We start from the raw sequence: 18,225 nt of genomic DNA on the forward strand, positions 1-18,225 counted from the left end.
CCGGGCTCGCCGCCCTCCCCCCGGCGCTCTGGCCACCGGGGAGAGCGGAGCCCCGGCTGGGCACTCCGCCCTCCTCCCAGGGCTGTGGCTGCCCTCCCTCCCGGCGCCCTCCCCCCGGCCGCTGGGGAGAGCGGAGCCCCGGCCAGGGCTCGCTGCCCTCCCCCCCACGCTCCCTCCCCTTGCCGCGCTTGGGGGTTGGGGGTGGGGCTTTTTTGCCTGGGGCGGCAAAAAAGCCAGAGCCGGCCCTGTCCAGAGGGCTCTGACCTTAGTCCCCAGCTCTTCTCTTTCTACAGCTTATCTCTGGGGAATCTCATCCACAAACACAAATTGAGCTATAATCTCTATGCTGACATCTCGCAGATCTACTGTATTTCAGACCTGTCTCCTTCTGTCCGGACTAAAATCTCTGGCTGTCTCGCTGACATTCCGCATGGCTGTCAAGCTGTCACCTCAAGCTCAACATGGCTAACACAGAGCTCTTAATTACCTCCCTCCGTCCCCCGCTCGAAAGCCCTGCCTGCTGCCTCCTTTCTCAACCTCTGGAGACACCACCACCATCCTACCCATCACTCAGGCTCGTAACCTGGGTGTCATCTTTGACTTGGATGTGTCTCTAAGGTCATGACATCCAGATTATGTCTAAATCTTGGTGATTCTGTTAGAATCATAGAAATGTAGGGCTGGTAGGGATCTTGAGAAGTCACCAAGGCCACCCACCTGTGCTGAGGCAGGACCAAGAAAACCTAGACCATCCCTGACAGGTATCTGTCTAACTTGATTTTAAAAACCTCCAATGATGGAGATTCCACAACCTCCCTTAATTCCCTACTCCAGTGCTTAACAATCCTTATGGTTTGAAATTTTTTCCCTAACATCTAATCTGTCTCCCTTGCTGCAGACAAAGCAGATTACTTCTTGTCCTACCTTCAGTGGACATAGAGAATCCTTAAACACTGTCCTCTTTATAACAATTCTTAACATATCTGAAGATTTATCAGGTCTCCCCTCAGTTTTCTTTTCTCAAGACTAAACAAACCCAGTTTTTTAAACCTTTTGTCATAGGTCAAGTTATCAAGGCTTTTTTCATAATTTTTGCTGCTCTCTTCTGGATTCTTTCCAATTTATCCACATCTTTCTTAAAGTATGGCAGCCAAAACAGTACCCAGTATTACAGCTGAGACCTCGCCAGTGTCAAGCAGAACAATTATCTTGCACATCTTACGTATGACACTCCTGTTAATGCACCCCGGAATGACATTAGCCTTTTTTGCAACTGCATCATATTGTTGCTTCGTATTCAATTTGTGATCCATTATAACCCCCAGATCCCTTTTTGCAGTACTACTGCCTTGCCAATTGCTCCGCATGTTGTAGTTGTGCATTTTATTTTTCATTCCTAAGTGTAGCAATTTTAGTGTGACCAGTCAGCAAATGTGAAAAATCGGGAGGGGCGTGGCAGGTAATAGGAGTCTATATAAGAAAAAGACCCAAAAGTCGGGACTGTCCCTATAAAATCGGGACATCTGGTCACCTTAAGCAATTTGAATTTGTTTTTCTTGAATGTACTTGTTGAATTCACACGAATTCTCCAATTTATCAAGGTCATTTTGAATTCTAATCCTGCCCTCCAAAATGCTTGTGAACCCCCCTGACTTGGTGTCATTCACAAATTTTATAAGCCCACTTTCCACTCCATTATCCAAGTCACTAATGAAAATATTGAACAGTACCAGACCCAGGACCGCCCCCCATGGAACCCCATTAGATACATCCTCCCAGTTTGACAGTGAACTATTGATAACTACTCTTGTCAAGGCTGAATCCCAACTCTGTCACTCCGAGTGCAGAAGTGGGGCCCGCAAGGATTTTAAAAATTAATACTGGCCACTCCAGGCTTGTATTAAACTCCCAAGATTGCAGCTTTTCTCTGACCTTGGCTTGGTAAACGCTGCCACCGCCCAAATGCAAAAAAACCCCTTGGACCCAGGAAGGAGCACTTGGGAATTCCTCCCTGTGGAGTACCCTCAAGCCCTTTCACCCCCCACCCCCCGGGGAAGAGCTGAAAAAGAAAACAAAGGAAAATTAGCTGTGGCTACCAACTAATCAAACTACATGCACAAACCTCTTACGGCACCAAAAATCCAATCCCAGTCTTAAAAAAAGTAAATTGTATTAAAAACAAAACAAACAAAAAAAGAAAATTCATCTGGAACTTAGACTTTTGCTACATTTTAAAGAGCAATTCCAAAAATCAAGCACCCAAAATAGCTTGCTTGGGGGTTCAGCTTAAAGGTTACAAGCAAACAAACGCATCTGGGGTTAGCACAGAGGAGTCCACAAGCCAATAGGAAATAAAAGAAATAACCCTAATTACATCTAGCTAAACATTCTGATCTACTTACACATTTGGAGTTCAGATAAGTAGTTCTAGGCATGATCTGATGATTTATGATCATACCTGGCTTAAGCTGCTTATAGCATGACTGCTCTGTCCCTCCAGCCCAGAGAGAACAGACAAAGGCAAAATTTATTTCCCAATTTTAAAAAGTTCTAGCCTTCCCATTGGCTCTTTTGGTCAGGTGCCCACTTTTTTTTTTCTTTACCTGGGGACTTTTTAACCCTTTACAGGTAAAGCAAGTAAAGAACAGCTACCAAGAGGGATTTTACAGCTAACGGCTGGCTGGGTGTCCATCAAAGGGAGCTATCCCCCGCTTTATTTATCACAACTCTTTGAGTTAATTTCTTCAATGAGTTGTGCAATGAGTGATAGTAGTTTAATCTAGAACACATTTCTCTAGTTTGCTTATGAGAATGTTACGTAGGACTATGTAAAAAACTTTACTAAAATCAAGATATATCATGTCTATTGCTTCCCCCTATTGCTTTGACCTTGTCAAAGAAGGAAATTAAATTTGTTTGGCATTATTTATTCTTGACAAATCCATGTTGGCATTAATTTATAACCCTATTATTCTCTGGGTGTTTACAAACTGATTGTTTAATGATTTGTGTCAGTATCTTTACAGGTATCAAAGTTAGCTGATTGGTTTATAACTCCCTGGATCCGCTTTGTTCCCCCTTTTAAATAGAAGTAGTACATTTGCCCTTCGCCAGTCTTCTGGGACTTCACCCATCCACCATGAGTTCTTGAAGATGATTGCTAATGGTTCCAAAACTGCTTCAGCTAGTTCACCCTTGGGTGAATTTTGTCAGGCAATACTGACTTGAGTATATCTCACATCTAACTATTTAACCAGTTCTCTCCTCCACTGCACTCAGAAGAGGGATAGATGTTAAAGCAGGTCATTATGACCTCTCTCTTGCAATTGCTTCAGGCACTGAGCATGACACAGCAGTTGTGGTTTTAAGCAGAGCAGCCTGCCCTGAAGAGTTTACAGTACAAACATACAGAACCAAGCATGAGAGGGGAAGCAGAGGCCCCTAGAGCTGATCCAGCAGAAATAGACCTCTATTCTCCTGATTCTCAATCCAGAGTCGTATCTACTAGACTGCCTCCCCAGAGATGGTTGGAAGCACATGGGGGAAGGATTTGGGGGAAGCTCATGGTGTGTATGCCCTGAAGATAAAGGATGTTCTCCAGAACTAAAACTTTACTTGAAAACTGTATGCTTAATAGTCTCACCTTGTATGATGGAGGCAGCAGCGACTTCCCAGGGATACTTCCAAGCGAACTTTTCCCAATGCACCGTTAGAAGCTGTCTTGGTCCAAAACACACCAACATTCCAACAACAGATGTTGTGGGGACTTTTTGGCCCCAGATCCAAATATTGCAGCTTTATCACAATGCAATTCATGGGCCAGTGTAACAAAACACAGCTGAATACAAAGAAGGACTGGTGCTCCTGTTCATCTCCCACAGCACTCGGAGCTTTGTATAAACGCTTGATGGATAAATTAGAACGATAACACACATACTTGCATTTAGGATGGGGGATTGATTTCTTTCAGGTACAAACAGCCTGGGCAAGACCCATTTTCTAGGCTGGACATTATTTATGATATACGCATCCAACGCTCACCAACTTCCCCAGCTGTGTGTGGAGGTTCAGCAGCTGGGCCAATGACATGGGGCACAATGAGCAGCAAAGCACCACAGGATTATTGTTTGGAACAGGTAGGAGAAATGACAGTTCTGTGCTAATGAACTTGGGCCTCCATGTGGATCTTTGGATTCAAGGCACCTATTTCTTACAGGGCTAAAATGAACAGAAAAGAGCTAAGGGCATCTAAAAGCAGATCACACCGCCCCATGAAGCTCTCTCCCTGAATAAATACACTCAGCCTATGTCTGAGCCTTTAAATAAAGTGCCCCTGTGTAATTTCAATTATAAATACTCAGGGCTGGCTCTGAGAGCCACGCTCCCTTGGGTGAACTCGTTATGAGACAAACTTGTTTACACCATCTCACCCCATACTATGCTACCTATACAGCATCATATTAAGCTTTATATGAAGCAATAAGAAATTCAGACTTACTGCTCCTCCCTGGTGTTTGCTGCTCCTTCTCTTTACCTTTCCATATCTGTGTATCTTTTCCTCTGTTGCTATTAACTGCAGTAGAAGCATCAATGGTCAGAGAGCTGCTCCTTCCTACACTGTCACGATCCTCCAGTGCTTACTGTACACGATGAGCTCTGACCACCAGGAGAAAGGCCAATTGGGCATTTCATCCATCTCTACTGGAGGCCAACCCAGAACAGGGCCAAGAATGTGCCTGTGTGTTGTATGCACCTGTTGTCTCTTGTCTGATACTTTGATGGTACGCTCTTTGAGGCAGGTGCTGTGTTTTTGTTTTCTTTGTACAGCAAACAGCACAATGGGTTCTTGGTCCATGACCAGGGCTCCTAAATGCTAGCACACTACAAGTAATAATGGACTATGCATCATTTTCTAGCTTACATCTCACTCTTTCCATAGTGCTCCCCCCAGAAAACCAACTAGTTTAAAAAGCTTCATTTTGCATCTAAACTCCATTCCACTCCCATTCTCTGTCCCAGGATGTTGACTGCTGGACTTATCATGGAGGATAGATCCACCACTGGCTATTAGCAGATGGCCAGGGATGCTACCCCATGCTCCAGCTGTCCCTAAACCTCTAACTGCCAGAAGACTGTACAACAGGGGATGGATCACACAATAATTGCCCTGTTCTGTTCATTCCCTCTGAAGCATCTGGCATTGGCCACTGCTGGAAGACAGGATACAGGCTAGATGGACCATTGGTCTGACTCAGTATGGCCATTTTTAGTCTGTTCAGCAGAGTTGATCAGCGTCTCTTTGGATGGTGTTGACAGTCATCATAAAAAGATCTTCCCAGGAGGTCTTTGAAGAGCAGCTCCTCTGCTCCCAGCTAAGAAGTACAGACTGAAATGTGGGTCACCGGCTATTGTGATGGACACAAAGGGGCAAAGAAAGTGATAAATGAAAAAGCTGCGCTGACATTGTGTAAAAACCTTGATGGAGGAGAGAAATCCCTTTCGCTCCCCAATGAGAACAGGCAACAAACAGAAGGGCTCGGTACCGTGTGGATTTGCTGTCATGCTCTAAAGTGGATGCAACATACTTTCCAAAACAACACTACATTGCAGCCCCCTAGTCCGGTAGCCCAGCACCACAGAGACTCAGCTTCCAGGTCAGCCAGCTCCTTAGCAGCACAAACACACACCAACCACAGATATGGTCACAATTCTGCTTGAAACCAGTCAAGCAGGTTTTTTTATTTAAAAAACAAAGCAAAAAATTCCCCCCCCCCCCACCCTCCAATACCAAACAAGCCTAATGGTGAAAGTATAGATATGGCATTTACATAGGCCATATCTACCTTCCTCAGGCACCCCCGCCCACCCACAGTAATGTAGAGATTTATACGTGTTTACATAGTATAAGGAGACAAACAAACAGTCTTCCATAGTTTGCAGTTGAGGCCTCCAGCCTGCCTGCGATACACCGAGCTGAAGAGCCGCAAAGCCGGGTTTGTTATACAGAAAATACGGTATTGTTCACCCGCACAGCAAATGCTAATCGCTGAGCTGCATGGTGAGGGGTTTCCATGGAAGGCAGGTACTTTGTAACAATGGGCGAGTTTAATGCTAAGGTACCAGGGAATCATATTTAAAATGAAACTCTGCCTTTCTCTAGTGCCTTCTGGCTTAGGTTCTCAAAGTGTTTTGCAAGCATTGGCTAAATGAGCTTCCCAATCCCCCAGCAAGGTAGGTCAGTAGAATTATTCCCATTTTACAGACAGGTAAACAAGGCACAGAGGTGACATGCCCTGCCTGTGGTGACAGAGCTTCAGTAGCACAGACAGGGAGAGAACCAGAAGGTTGTCCCCCCTGCTCTGAGCACTCAACCATACTATTTGGGTCTGAAGAGTTTTCTTGTAGATCCCAGATAAAAGGGAGGGTGTTATGTGGTAAAGTTCTCAGTCTCTTCCACACTGGGATCCTCTTTGCCAGCCTGAGACCCTTTCTGATTTCAAATATGGCCAGGGCAGGGTGGTGCAATACCTGGTCTGGGAAAGACTAGGAAGTGGCAGGGGCATTAGATGATTATTTGTGTTCTCTAAGCCAGCTAGTTTATAGGGCTTGTGGTCCTTTGAAGTGTTACCACCACTTATACAGCGGGTGACGGTAACTAACCCATAGCTATGTGACGCCTGTGCAGCAACCACAGATCAATCCTGTAATTATCACTGTAGTTGGCTCAATGTATTAAGAGTCCTACAGCATGAAGCATTCATTAACACTCACAGTCTCAGCATTTAGTCTGGGGGAAAATAGCCCTAATTTGGCACAAAAGCAACAGAAATGACATTGTCTCACTGAAAGGGAACAAAGATCGATGAAGTCTAAGCGTGACATAGAGAGATGAAATACCATAGGGGAAGCACGCAGTTTCTATATTTGCTGGTTCAAGTACAAACCCACCTGCACCCTATAGGTACGTATTCAGCATAGCTAAGCCATGCTGCTGTCCATGCTACCACGGGCACACTGCTGTCTGTACTTGCGCTAGCTCTCATCAAGCTAGTGTGAGTATGTGTATGCGAACTGACAGCATAGAAGCAGCCCAAGACTAGTGAAAGAAAAGGGACACAATTGTGTCTAGTACCATCACAACTCAAAGAAGACATGAACAAAGTTTTACTGCTGCCCAGCCCACTCTTAACCCATAATCAGCCATGTCCATATTTACGCAAAGGAGGAGTTTTAACTAAGCAAAGGGATGCAATGCAGCAACTTTGTAGGGTTACATTGCTACCTGATTCTGCTGCGGGCATATAACCACATCACCAATACTACATGAGTCACCTTGCATTGTTGGATCCTACTATAAAGTATTTACCATGGGTCACCAAAAACAATGAGATTATTAGTTACCCCATGACCCACAAGCTGCAATCTTATAAAGCTCTAGACAAAGGGAAAAAAGAGAGAGGGGGATGGAGAGAGAGAAATAGACAGGTACAGTACGGTTCTCATTACGTTTGTGCTCTATAAACTAAGACTGATAATCCTGTGTATACCTTTGTGATAAAGACTTGATGAATAGGAATGGAGTTAATCAAATAGTTGTCCAGGGGATGGGACTGTGTGCATGGGGACAAAATTCCCTGATGTGACTTGTCATGCTGCATCAATAAGGTTGCCAGTATCTGATTCTGTTGGACTTTGCTTTAGATGGAATTCTGCACAGGTTCCAACAATGGAAACTGTATCTGTGGAGTCATCTCTGTAGTGCTTACTGCTACAGTTAGCATGTGGCAGGTGGGAAGGAGTTCTGACATGGCAAGTGGTAATCCTCAGAAATGGGGTTTAAAGCTCTTCTAGGATAGAGAAGGCACTGCGCTGAATCCACAGCGAGTTGAATACAAAAGGAAAGAAAGGGATGTGAGGGAATGACAGCCAGTCAGACGAAATCTACTTTCCTCCTGGAATCAGCAACACTGCAAGCAAGTGGGGTTAGTGCAGGCAGGCAGGAGGGTGAACATGTTGAAACATACTTTATTTTAAGTGAAACCTCCAAGCACACCGACATATGCACAGACATGGAGGACACAGTGGAAGTATCTCGAGAACAGCTTGAAAGATAGATGAAGAAACAGGCAGATAAGCCATTTCAGAGAGAGTTTAACAAGCCCAGCATGGTTAGGGGATGAGAACTCTTTAAATGGGAAACAAGGTATCAACAAAAGGCACTATATTCTCCCACCCCAAAGGAAAGCAAAACAAGGGAGAGCCAAGCCTAAGAGAAACAGAAACACCTGAGTACCAGAAAAATCACACATGCTCCCCCTCCTTTTTCATCTCCAGGGACCAAGCCCAAACTATGGATTGTACTAGATGATACTAGCACCCATTATAGTACAGCCACCTTCTAGCTACTGCCTGACAGCCCTGGGGCATCATGGGAACAGGGGTCAAGGGAACCATTTCCCTGGGCAGTCCAGTATGAAATGCAGAGCTGCAGTCTGTGCTGGGAAGAGGGGTGCAAGCATTCTCCCAGCACCCTTCTCTCCCACGATCATCCAAGTTCTCTTTGCCAAGCCTGCTGTGAACCATGCTGCATATAGTTCTCTCCAGCCACTGAAATGAAATTGGACAGAGCTTGCCTGAATCACCATCAGCCACAAGTCTGAGCAGGGCCCTGGCCCAGCACAGAGGATCCTCCATTCCATTAGTTTATCTTTTTTTAAAAATTAAATGATATTTAAATTAACACCCACCATTGTAGAGGAAACAACAAGAGGTAAAAGGACTGTGTTTGATGGTACAAGCAAGCAAGGCACAAACTTAACTAGACTGCGACACATGGCCATGAGTGATCATGTCAATGCACACACAGCTATATGGACTTGATTTTGCAGTATTGTTTCTCCTTGTCCCCATGGGTTCCTGTCCTTCCTGTGTATGGCCGGACTTGGCAATACAGTATCAGACATTTAACAGTGACCCTGAGCCACCGGGAAAAGCAACTCCTTTTGTTATTCCAGATTCCATTTGGTGAGTGGGGCTGGCTTCATTTCTTTACCTGGATCGTGGCTGAATTTCCTCCGGTTTCCCTATTGTCTCATCAAAAAGCCTAGTAGGCACCAATAATTTTTCTAGGATGGGGAGGGAACTGCCCTTGCCAACATACACCAAGAAGCTTGTTGAGAAACAACTTCACATGTCCATCTACAGGGGCTGGGCTGCCATAGATGGACAAAGGAGGAAAGTATTTCCTATGAAGGGGGGAACAGGCAGAGCAGGAATGAAGGCCTAGCTGCGTTATGTCAAGCCTGCTTCTTGAATTCTGCCTCAGGAATGGCACAAATTGGAATGTACAGTATCCCACATATTTTTAAGCCAGCATTATGGAAAACTATAAATTAATAAGCTAATTAAATACTCGGGTGAAAGAACAGGAACCTTCAACTGTGCAAACTGAGGGCAGACTATGGCTTCTTCCTTAGATAATTGGAGGGAATCCAGCCCTCCCAACAAGGTCCTCCAGTTAGGACCTTGCAAAACCACCAGCCGCTGCTGTTCTTCTCACGAACTTCAAATAAGGTCCCTTCTTTAAAGCTGCTGGTCTCTTCGTCTCCTTCGAAATCTGCCACAGCCACATAGAGGGCTTCTTTGGAGATATCTGGGTTGGTGAAGGGGGCAGCTGTCCTCTCCCTGGCTTCCCCTCTCTCCACCTGCTTGGGCGTTACCTTTGGGCCTAAGCTGCTTTTCCCTTTGGCTTCATCTTGGCACACAGCAGGCAGGAATGGTTTGGCCTTTGGTGGAACCAGCATGGGCCGGCCAGGCACTGAGGCAGCTCTGATTTCAGGCACTTCCCTCTGAGGGACTTTCAGCTCTGAAGTGGGACCAGAGGAGGAGGATACCACTTTCTTTGGAGGAGGAGGTCTCCTGGGTGGCACCACTGGCCGCTGAAGCGGTGGCTCTCTGGGAGTCGGGGAGCTGTTCTTGGGCTCACTGTCAGCCATCTTTGGCAGGCTGAAGGGAGCTCTGGGTGGAGCCTCCTTTGGGATTTGGCTGTCCTGTTTGGTTGGGGGTCTGTTCTCCACGCTCGGTCGCTCCTGAGGCCTGCCAGAAACCTCTGCTGGGAGCGCATTGTTATTGAAGACATTTTCAGTGGGCATGGGGTCCTGCTCAGAGGGTTTCTCTTGGGACTTTGCAGGTCTGAGCTTGCTTCTCAGATTGCCAATGTCCAGTTTATCATCTGCCTGAGGTGGGTCTGTCCTGGGGGCTGCAGTTGGTTTCGGCCTGACCTGAGGTTTTGATTTCAAGAAGGGATTCTGGGTCATTGGCTCAGACTTGTCTTCTGGGGGCTCAGCTTTTGGCTTGGCTGGCTTGACAGTGGGCCGAAGGTTCGGTTTCTTCACTTCTTTGGCTGACACCTTGTGCCCGCACTCCAGGCCCATTTCATTTTTCAGCTGGAACAGTTTGCCCTTTTCTGTTTTCAGCTCTGGCTTCTTGCTGTCCCTCGGGGCGGCTGTCTGCTTTGGAGGGATCATTGGCAAAATCATGCCTGGGGGCTTGGGTGGAGGCCTTTGCCTCTCCGTTAACTCACCTTCGGATTTAATGATCGACTCCTTCCTGGGTGGGAGGCTGGGCTTCTCCTCTGTATCTGGATCAGAGATCTCCTCATACCCAGCGGCTACATCGCTGCTCTCCAAGGGGGCACTCTTGAGAGCCTCCTTCCCCTTCCAGTCTTTGGCCCATTTCATTCCACAATCTATACCATTAGGTGGAGCTTCAGGCAGAGGCCTAGATGGCCCAGTGGCTTCTTCGTTGGTGTTGCTCTCTGCAGTGGCCTCGCCAAGCTGGAGCTGGGCCATCTCATTAGGCAACGGTGCTAGAAAGTTAGGTCTAGAAGCATTGCTCGTTTTCTTGTATTTATCAATAAAGGTAGCTGGGGCCCAGCCTTCCTTCTCCTCAATCTGAATGTACCACCAGCCACTCAGGTTCTTCTCGATCACCTGGAAGAAGAAACACGACCATCACATCTTAGAAATACATAACCAGGCCTCTCTGCACAATAGCTGCCTATGAATCAAAGGGCAAAAAAAGTGCGGCCTAGAAATGGTGGCTCTCACCTCTGAAACTTTGGACCATGAGCATGTAAGGGAGGCAGCAGATACAATGGGCCAACAAATAATAATAATAAAGATAATAATACCACCTCTCATCGATAGTGCTTTTCATCCAGAGATCTCAAAGCACTTTATAAGAGAGGGAATTATCCTTGTTTTACAGGTGGGGAAACTGAGGCACAGAAAGGTGAAGTGACTTGGCCCAAGTTCGTCCAGCAGGGCAGTGGCAGAGCCAGGAACAGAACTCAGGTTTCCCCAAGTCCCAGTCCAGTGCTCCAGGTACTAGACAACACTGTTGTCACCTCCACAAGCTCGGTATCAAAACTTGATATAGTCACAGGAGAAGTGAGTTTAATGGATTTAAATCAAGTTTTTACTACTGCCACATCAGAACACTCCGCACGTTGGACATGACTGGCATTGCAAGAGCAGGAGGCCTGCAGGTGGAGTTTCATGAGAAGAGGTGAGGATAGAATTGCAAGGGGTGCCTTGGGTCAGGACTGAGATGCATTGGCAGAGCTGTTTGTTATTTCAATCCTGGATTCCTCTCACTACGGAGGATGCTTCAGGTCAGCAGAGAGGTGGATTGGCAGAGCAGTGGGGCTGGAATAGCAGAAGGGCTGCAGGTCAAGACAGAGGTGTTATAGCATATGTGCATGAGGGGAAGCTGTCTCAGTGCCTGAACTCTGCCTGGCCTTAGCTGATTCTGGCCCATGTTTTTAAACCCACATGCCCATTTGGAGATATAGGCTTCTCTACGTTCTCCATTTTCATGAGCACCAAATTCACAGTATTTTTCAAAAGAAAAAACATCTCAGGCACACCAGCACATGAGGGAGGTTCTGCTGGGTTCAGAGTCACCCTTCAGCTCTATCTGACCCTGAACAGGAGACAAGGACAGTCTGAGATTTTTCAAGACTTCAGAGGGGAAAAAAATCAACACACATAATGTAACTGGCCACTGGGTGACACTGTTGAGCCATCCAGCCAAGACAGTTACCACATGCAGATCACTGAAACCCCCAGCCACTGAAGGCATGGTAAGTTAGATTGTCCTGGGTCTACACTAGAAAGGATTTGCCAGTGTAGCTATACCAGCAAGTGGAGACGCAGCTTTTCTACTGGCAAGAGAGTCCTTTTGACAGGATAGCCTATATGAGGATTCTTTTGCCAGTATAACAGCGTCTGTGTTAGGGCTTCTACCAGCACAGCTACGCCAGCGGGAGTGTGTGAGATTTTTTCACACTCCTAACAGACACAGATACGCTGGCAAAACTTTTAAGTGTAGACCAGACCTGTGACTAGGTGAACAAAAGCCCCATCTCTGGAAGGAGGAGGAACCTACCACTATTAGTCAAGAGGCTTCCAAATGCCACAGGTGCAGGAGCACAGCACCCTGGCACTGGGCCGCACACACGAGTCCGAGGGCATTTGAGGGTCAGAGGCTCCAAAATGCTAGGAGCATGTGGAGGATCCCTTCCATGTACTGGAGACTCGTTTTGCCTGGCACAGAATCAACCCTCCATGCGCACAGATGGGGCTACAACCAGGATTCAGCCTCTCCCCGGGGCAGCTAATAGTGCCTCTATGACTGGCAACGGACTCCACGTCTGGAAACCCACACCAGGGCTAACGGGATTTGGGAGTGGTGCGACACACAGCCCGCCAGGACTGGAATCCACCTCATAAGACCATAAAAGCATAAGAACGGCCATACTGGGGTCAGATCAAAGGTCCATCTAGCCCAGTATCCGGTCTTCCGACAGTGGCCAATGCCAGGTGCCCCAGAAGGAATGAACAGAACAGGTCATCATCAAGTGATCCATCCCCTGTAGTCAACGCCCAGCTTCTAGCAAACAGAAACAGGGACACCATCCCTGCCCATCTTGGCTAATAGCTATTGATGGACCTATCCTCCATGAACTTATCTAGTTCTTTTGTGAACCTCACCCATGGAATATCTCAGTGGGGATTGATGAGAGGGTGATCCCAGACTCACTCACGGTGAACTGAATGGGTGACTCGGAGGAGGACAAGTGAGAGGGAGGGAGGGAAGATGGCATGTAGTCTCACCTCCACTTTCATTCCTGCGTGGAAGCTGATGCCGTCAGGGATGATGGTCTGGAAGTCAGCAATGGTGTAATATTCTTCTTCCACTTGGGGAGGGACAGGAGGTTTAGGCAGGTTCAAACCACGTGGCTATTGCAATAAAAAACAATAATTCAGCTCATCTCTTGGAAGACGTGTTTGAACACTTGCATGGATGGCTCACGCTGGCTAACTAGCCAGAGAGAAGCAGGCTGCCAGACAGCATCACTAGGTAACCCACTTGGCACACAGAGCACCCTCACAGACACAGACACTAACCCTCTCTTCAGGCTGGACACAAAATTGTCCAGATTGCTTTCAATGGCACATCTGACCCAGTTACTAGTCCAGTAGGCTTGCCAGCCCCAGGGAAAGGGAGCGGGTTTGCAATCTAACCATGGCCAGTCTGTAACCTACGGGACAAACAATTTATTCAATCCAACCATCCCCTTGACTTAAAAAACAAAGCAACTAAGTTTTGCTTTGAGAATAAATACAACCAGATGAGTGTTTATGGCTGCAGGGAGGCCCTGCCCTCGCATCAGATCCATCTGCATGCAACAGAGCTGTTGCACATGGAGAGATCCCAAGCAGGGAACGTGAAGGAACCAGAGCTCCCTTCTGAGAGCAATCTCCCATCTCTTCTACCCCAGAAGCTTCATTCTCCTGGATCCAGAGCCCAGGGAGACACAAACGTCTCTGGCAGAGGGACTTTTCCCCTGGGGAGGTGGCAGTGATGGCAAGTAGGACAGCTGGGTCCAGGAGGACACTTACTATAGTGAGATCTCGGCGAGGAGGGGGCCTCTGCCTCATCTTTGGCGACTCTGTGGAGAAACAATTCCAGATTCCATTGAGGTTTGAGGTCCAGTGTCCAGACACGTTCCCAAAAGGACACGTTTCAGAGGAGAGCAGCAACGAACCCCACATCCAAACCTTATGCCCTTCCCTCCCCACAGAGTGCAGCTAGGCTGCTCCTGCTCCTCATTTCTCCTAAAGCAAACTGAGTCAGACAGAGCCTTATCTGTTCAGGAACTACAGGGACCTAGAGCCTTTCCAGCACACCAGGCCCTTTGCAGAGATGCCAGTGGAGCCCAGCTAGAAGCAAAAGCCACAGTGCACAAGTGGGCATGCATGGGGAGGGGGAAGCTGGGTGGCATGTTAGTGCACTTGCCTTACCCATATAGAAACCTGCATTCAAACCCGGTTCCAGTGATTAACCTTGCAGGGACAATCCAGAAGCACCCACCCACAGCTACCAAGCGGGACGAGATGTGCTTCATTCATGAGTAAGGAGAATGGGAAGACTTGGTGGAGGGGGAAGCAGAACCCATGTCGGTCTCTGCCCCATCAGAGAGATCTAAAGATCTCAGGTAACTACACAGAATGATCCTCACTGGCTCCCAGGCCAGTCTCCCTGATCTCCACTAAGCCTCGTTCTTAACACAGTCATGTCCAGATGTAGTGGCAAAGCGCCCAGTACCCAGGAGCCCTCGGAAGGGCAGCTGGCTTCCTCTTCTGCACCCAGCTGCACTGTTCAGCAACACAGCCATGCTGCAGGAGCTGCACCAAACATCCAACATTTAGAATCTCCCCACTACCCACTTACTGCGTCGAATGTCAGCCTGTGGTAACGGTCGGCCATCAAACCTTCCCTCTCTTTGGTTGTTGGGCCCGTCCTTCTCTCGGCCCGTTGAGTTCTGCTGCCGGGGAACACCATCCAGATCCAGGGCACACGAGTGGGTGGATGAGCCAGATCCCAATTTCTGTGTAAACATCTCTCCAGTTCCTTTCTTCAGATAGGATGCTGGAGCCCAGCCCTCTTGACCCTGATACCTGTAACAATGGGATCCTTCCTTCAGCCTCATCACCTGGGGCTCGTGACAGCGCCAACCTCTCTTAGTCCTGGTCTACACTAACCCCCCAATTCGAATTAAGGTACGCAACTTCAGCTACGTGAATAACGTAGCTGAAGTCGACGTACCTTAGTTCGAACTTACCGCAGTCCAGACGCGGCAGGCAGGCTCCCCCGTCGACTCCGCGTCCTCCTCGCGCCGAGTAGGATTACCGGAGTCGACGGGGAGCACTTCTGGGTTCGATTTATCGCGTCCAGACAAGACGCGATAAATCGAACCCAGAAGTTCGATTGCCTGCCGCCGAACCAGCGCGTAAGTATAGACAAGCCCTTACTTCGGCACCTCCCTACACCTCAGAGCTCTGCCTGCTCCAGTGAGCCAACCCATATGTATGCCCAACTACGTTTGGGTGGGGGAGTGGCTGGGTCAGGGGATCAGTGTTGAGTGACAGAGACATACAGTGCTAGCTGGCAGGTGCTAACCAAGACTTGTCCACACAGGCCTCTGTGTGAAACAAGTTTATTTGGTTTCAGTCCGTTTCTAGGGGCCAGGTGTTCACATCATAGAAAGCTCCACTGCTGACTGGCTCCCCTTTGCAGGCAGACTCAGCATAGGGATCTGGGACTAAGTGGGCAATGAAATCTCCTCTCCTCTCTCCCCTTCAGGAACAGCTGAGATCTGGAGTGAGGCACAGTGGCAGAGCAACGTCGGGGGAAAGTGAACAGCCGCTACTGCCCATTATGTACCTGCTCTTTGGATTAAAACACAGGCATTCCATGTGCAGGGCTGTCCGTCTGGCTCCTTTCCCTGCACTAAATTCACACAAAGTCTGGTGGAGAACACGACCCCCCTCGCGCTGATTGAAAAAACACATCCATCCACAGAGTGCCTCTGCCATGCACATGGGTCTCGCATCAAGCTCACGAGACCTCTCCCAGCTGGCCGGGGGTGAAGTCATAGGGCTCAGATGGCACCAGCTGCTGAGCTTGTAATTGGCGTGAGCTTTTCACAGCAACTTTTTCCAGTTTAAGAAATCAAAGTGCATTTTTTTGGCCTGGCTGCTGCCAATGCCACAGGTTCAGTGCAAGGTTAAGAAAACCAAGGCGTCTCCCACCCAACTCTGCACATGCCCTTTGCTAGCCTGCAAACACCCGCCCAGCCTCCGAGACTAAACGAGCCTCAGCCCTGGATGCTCAGAGATGTTTGGCCTGTGAAACAGGCTGAGGACAGCAGGTCTGGCCTGGATGACAATGTTTCAAGAAAAGCCTCATAATACAGTCGGAGGATCTAGCCTGCATAGATGGCCTTCATACAGGACATATGTACAGTCACCAGCACACTGGCATTTCCATGACAATGATGCATGCAGTAAGATTAAGGGGCTGATATAGGTCTCCCCTATGCTGTTGAGGTACTACCGTGGTGTCATTGCTTCCCCCAACACAATTAAAACACAGCTTACCCTTGCACCAAGATGGGACTGATCTGTGTTTTAACCATGTGCCTGAGCTGTGCTAGGGCATGGGACTTTAGCAGGGCTGTAGTGGTTTGGGAATGAGGCAAGACCAAGGTTCAGTCCTGTCTGCACTGCAACAGCAAACCATGTTGACTGGGGTCATATAAGGACTTAGATAGAGAAAGTTAGGCGAGAAGCCAGAGCTGTGTCTGAGACCATCACGTACCAAGGTCCTCTGACACGCACCATAGCTTCTACAGTGTAGAAGTGCCCTTAACCACCACTCTTTTCCTTTTCCAAAAAAATCAGGCAGAACAAGGCTGCCACATTGGCATCTCTTCCTGCTTGCTCTACTATTAGTGCCTTTGGCATTTTAGCAGTAGTAATAATACTGTGCGTTTACCTGACACTTTTCTGAAGTGCTCTGAGATCTAGGGATGAAAGATGGGCAAGGATCATGATCATGGCACCCATTTTACAGCTTGGATAACCAGAACCCCTAAAACCCCAGACCACACAGTAAGTCAGTGGCAGGGCTGGGAACAGAACCCAGAGGCACCAACGCCCAGTCTTTCACTCCATCTACTGGCTGTTTCCCTAATACATTGAGCTAGAGGATGCCATCCTCTAGGATTTTGGAGGAAGCCCCCCTTAGACAAAAACCTTAAAAAGATTGTTCAGATTATTCCTCCCACACACTCAAGACCCCTCCCCCAACAACCTTTGTATAAACACCACCTGCATCCTGTGAGAATAGTAAGAGGGAGGAAGGTACCTGATTTTCCACCAGCCCTCAAGGTTTTTCTGGATCACCTCTACCACAGCCCCTTTGTCTAGGTTCATTTCATCCTCGTCTCTAGCGGTATATGGGTAAATGACTGTGTACTTCTCCTCTGTTAAGCACAAACACAGCATCATAAATGGATTATTTTAGGAAAACCAAAATTCATTAGACTAGGAGCCACACTAAGAGTGCACACGTACACACGCGCGCACACTCATTTGGAACAGGCTTGTTGGTAAAATACATTTCCAAATGCCGATGGATTTGCTTTGAAATGTACAAGCGCACACCAGTTCAGCAACACACTGGGCAGGACTATAGAGTCCCAATCTGCATTCCATATGGTAGGATAGACCTGGCCCAGGCAAGGTTGGCTTAGCCCTCTGAACAGTTCCCATTTTCCTTCAGGGTTGTGTCCTCTGTTATTTCTAAAGCCTCAAGGATTCACCCCACCCCTCGCTGCTTTGAATCCCTATTTTACAACCACTATTCTTCTAGACAAGCAGGATTGGATATGACCCCTTTCAGAAACCCAGCTCTCTTGCCACTCCCTTAGCCCACAGCCAACCCGGGGATTGTGCTTCAGGGTGTCCATTGCTTTAATCTAAATTTTCCCACATTTCACATCCACCCAGTCACTGAGCCACCCTGATGCTGTGTTAGCCATAGTTCAGACAGGGGGCACCATGGAACAATAATTAAAAAGCACATATAGAAATAACTTCTCATGCAGAGATCTCAAATCCCTTTACAAAGGCAGGTCTGTGCTAACACACCCTTTTACAGAGGAGGAACTCGAGCATGGAGAGGGGAAGTGACTTGGCCAAGGTCACACAATGAGTGAGAGGCAGAGCTGGGAACAGATTCCTAATCTGGTGCCCTATCTCCTGGACTGAGCGACTGCGGGCAGGGATATGGAGGTCTTCTTTCTAATGGGGA

At 47.8% G+C, this 18,225-nt stretch overlaps 1 protein-coding gene across 1 annotated transcript in view; it reads right to left on the bottom strand.

Moving 5' to 3' along the window:
- Positions 1 to 5,697: 5,697 nt before the first annotated feature.
- The window catches only part of SH3PXD2B (SH3 and PX domains 2B), a gene marked incomplete in the record, with an annotated part of 116,974 nt that continues 104,446 nt past the window's right edge, over positions 5,698 to 18,225 (bottom strand). Inside the window, 5 exon segments of the mRNA XM_034778963.1 lie at positions 5,698 to 10,991; positions 13,179 to 13,304; positions 13,968 to 14,017; positions 14,800 to 15,026; positions 17,278 to 17,395. Coding sequence (XP_034634854.1) covers positions 9,459 to 10,991; positions 13,179 to 13,304; positions 13,968 to 14,017; positions 14,800 to 15,026; positions 17,278 to 17,395 — 2,054 coding nt within the window.

This window comes from Trachemys scripta, chromosome 8, assembly GCF_013100865.1.
Source record: "Trachemys scripta elegans isolate TJP31775 chromosome 8, CAS_Tse_1.0, whole genome shotgun sequence".
In the NCBI taxonomy this organism is placed as follows: domain Eukaryota; kingdom Metazoa; phylum Chordata; order Testudines; family Emydidae; genus Trachemys; species Trachemys scripta.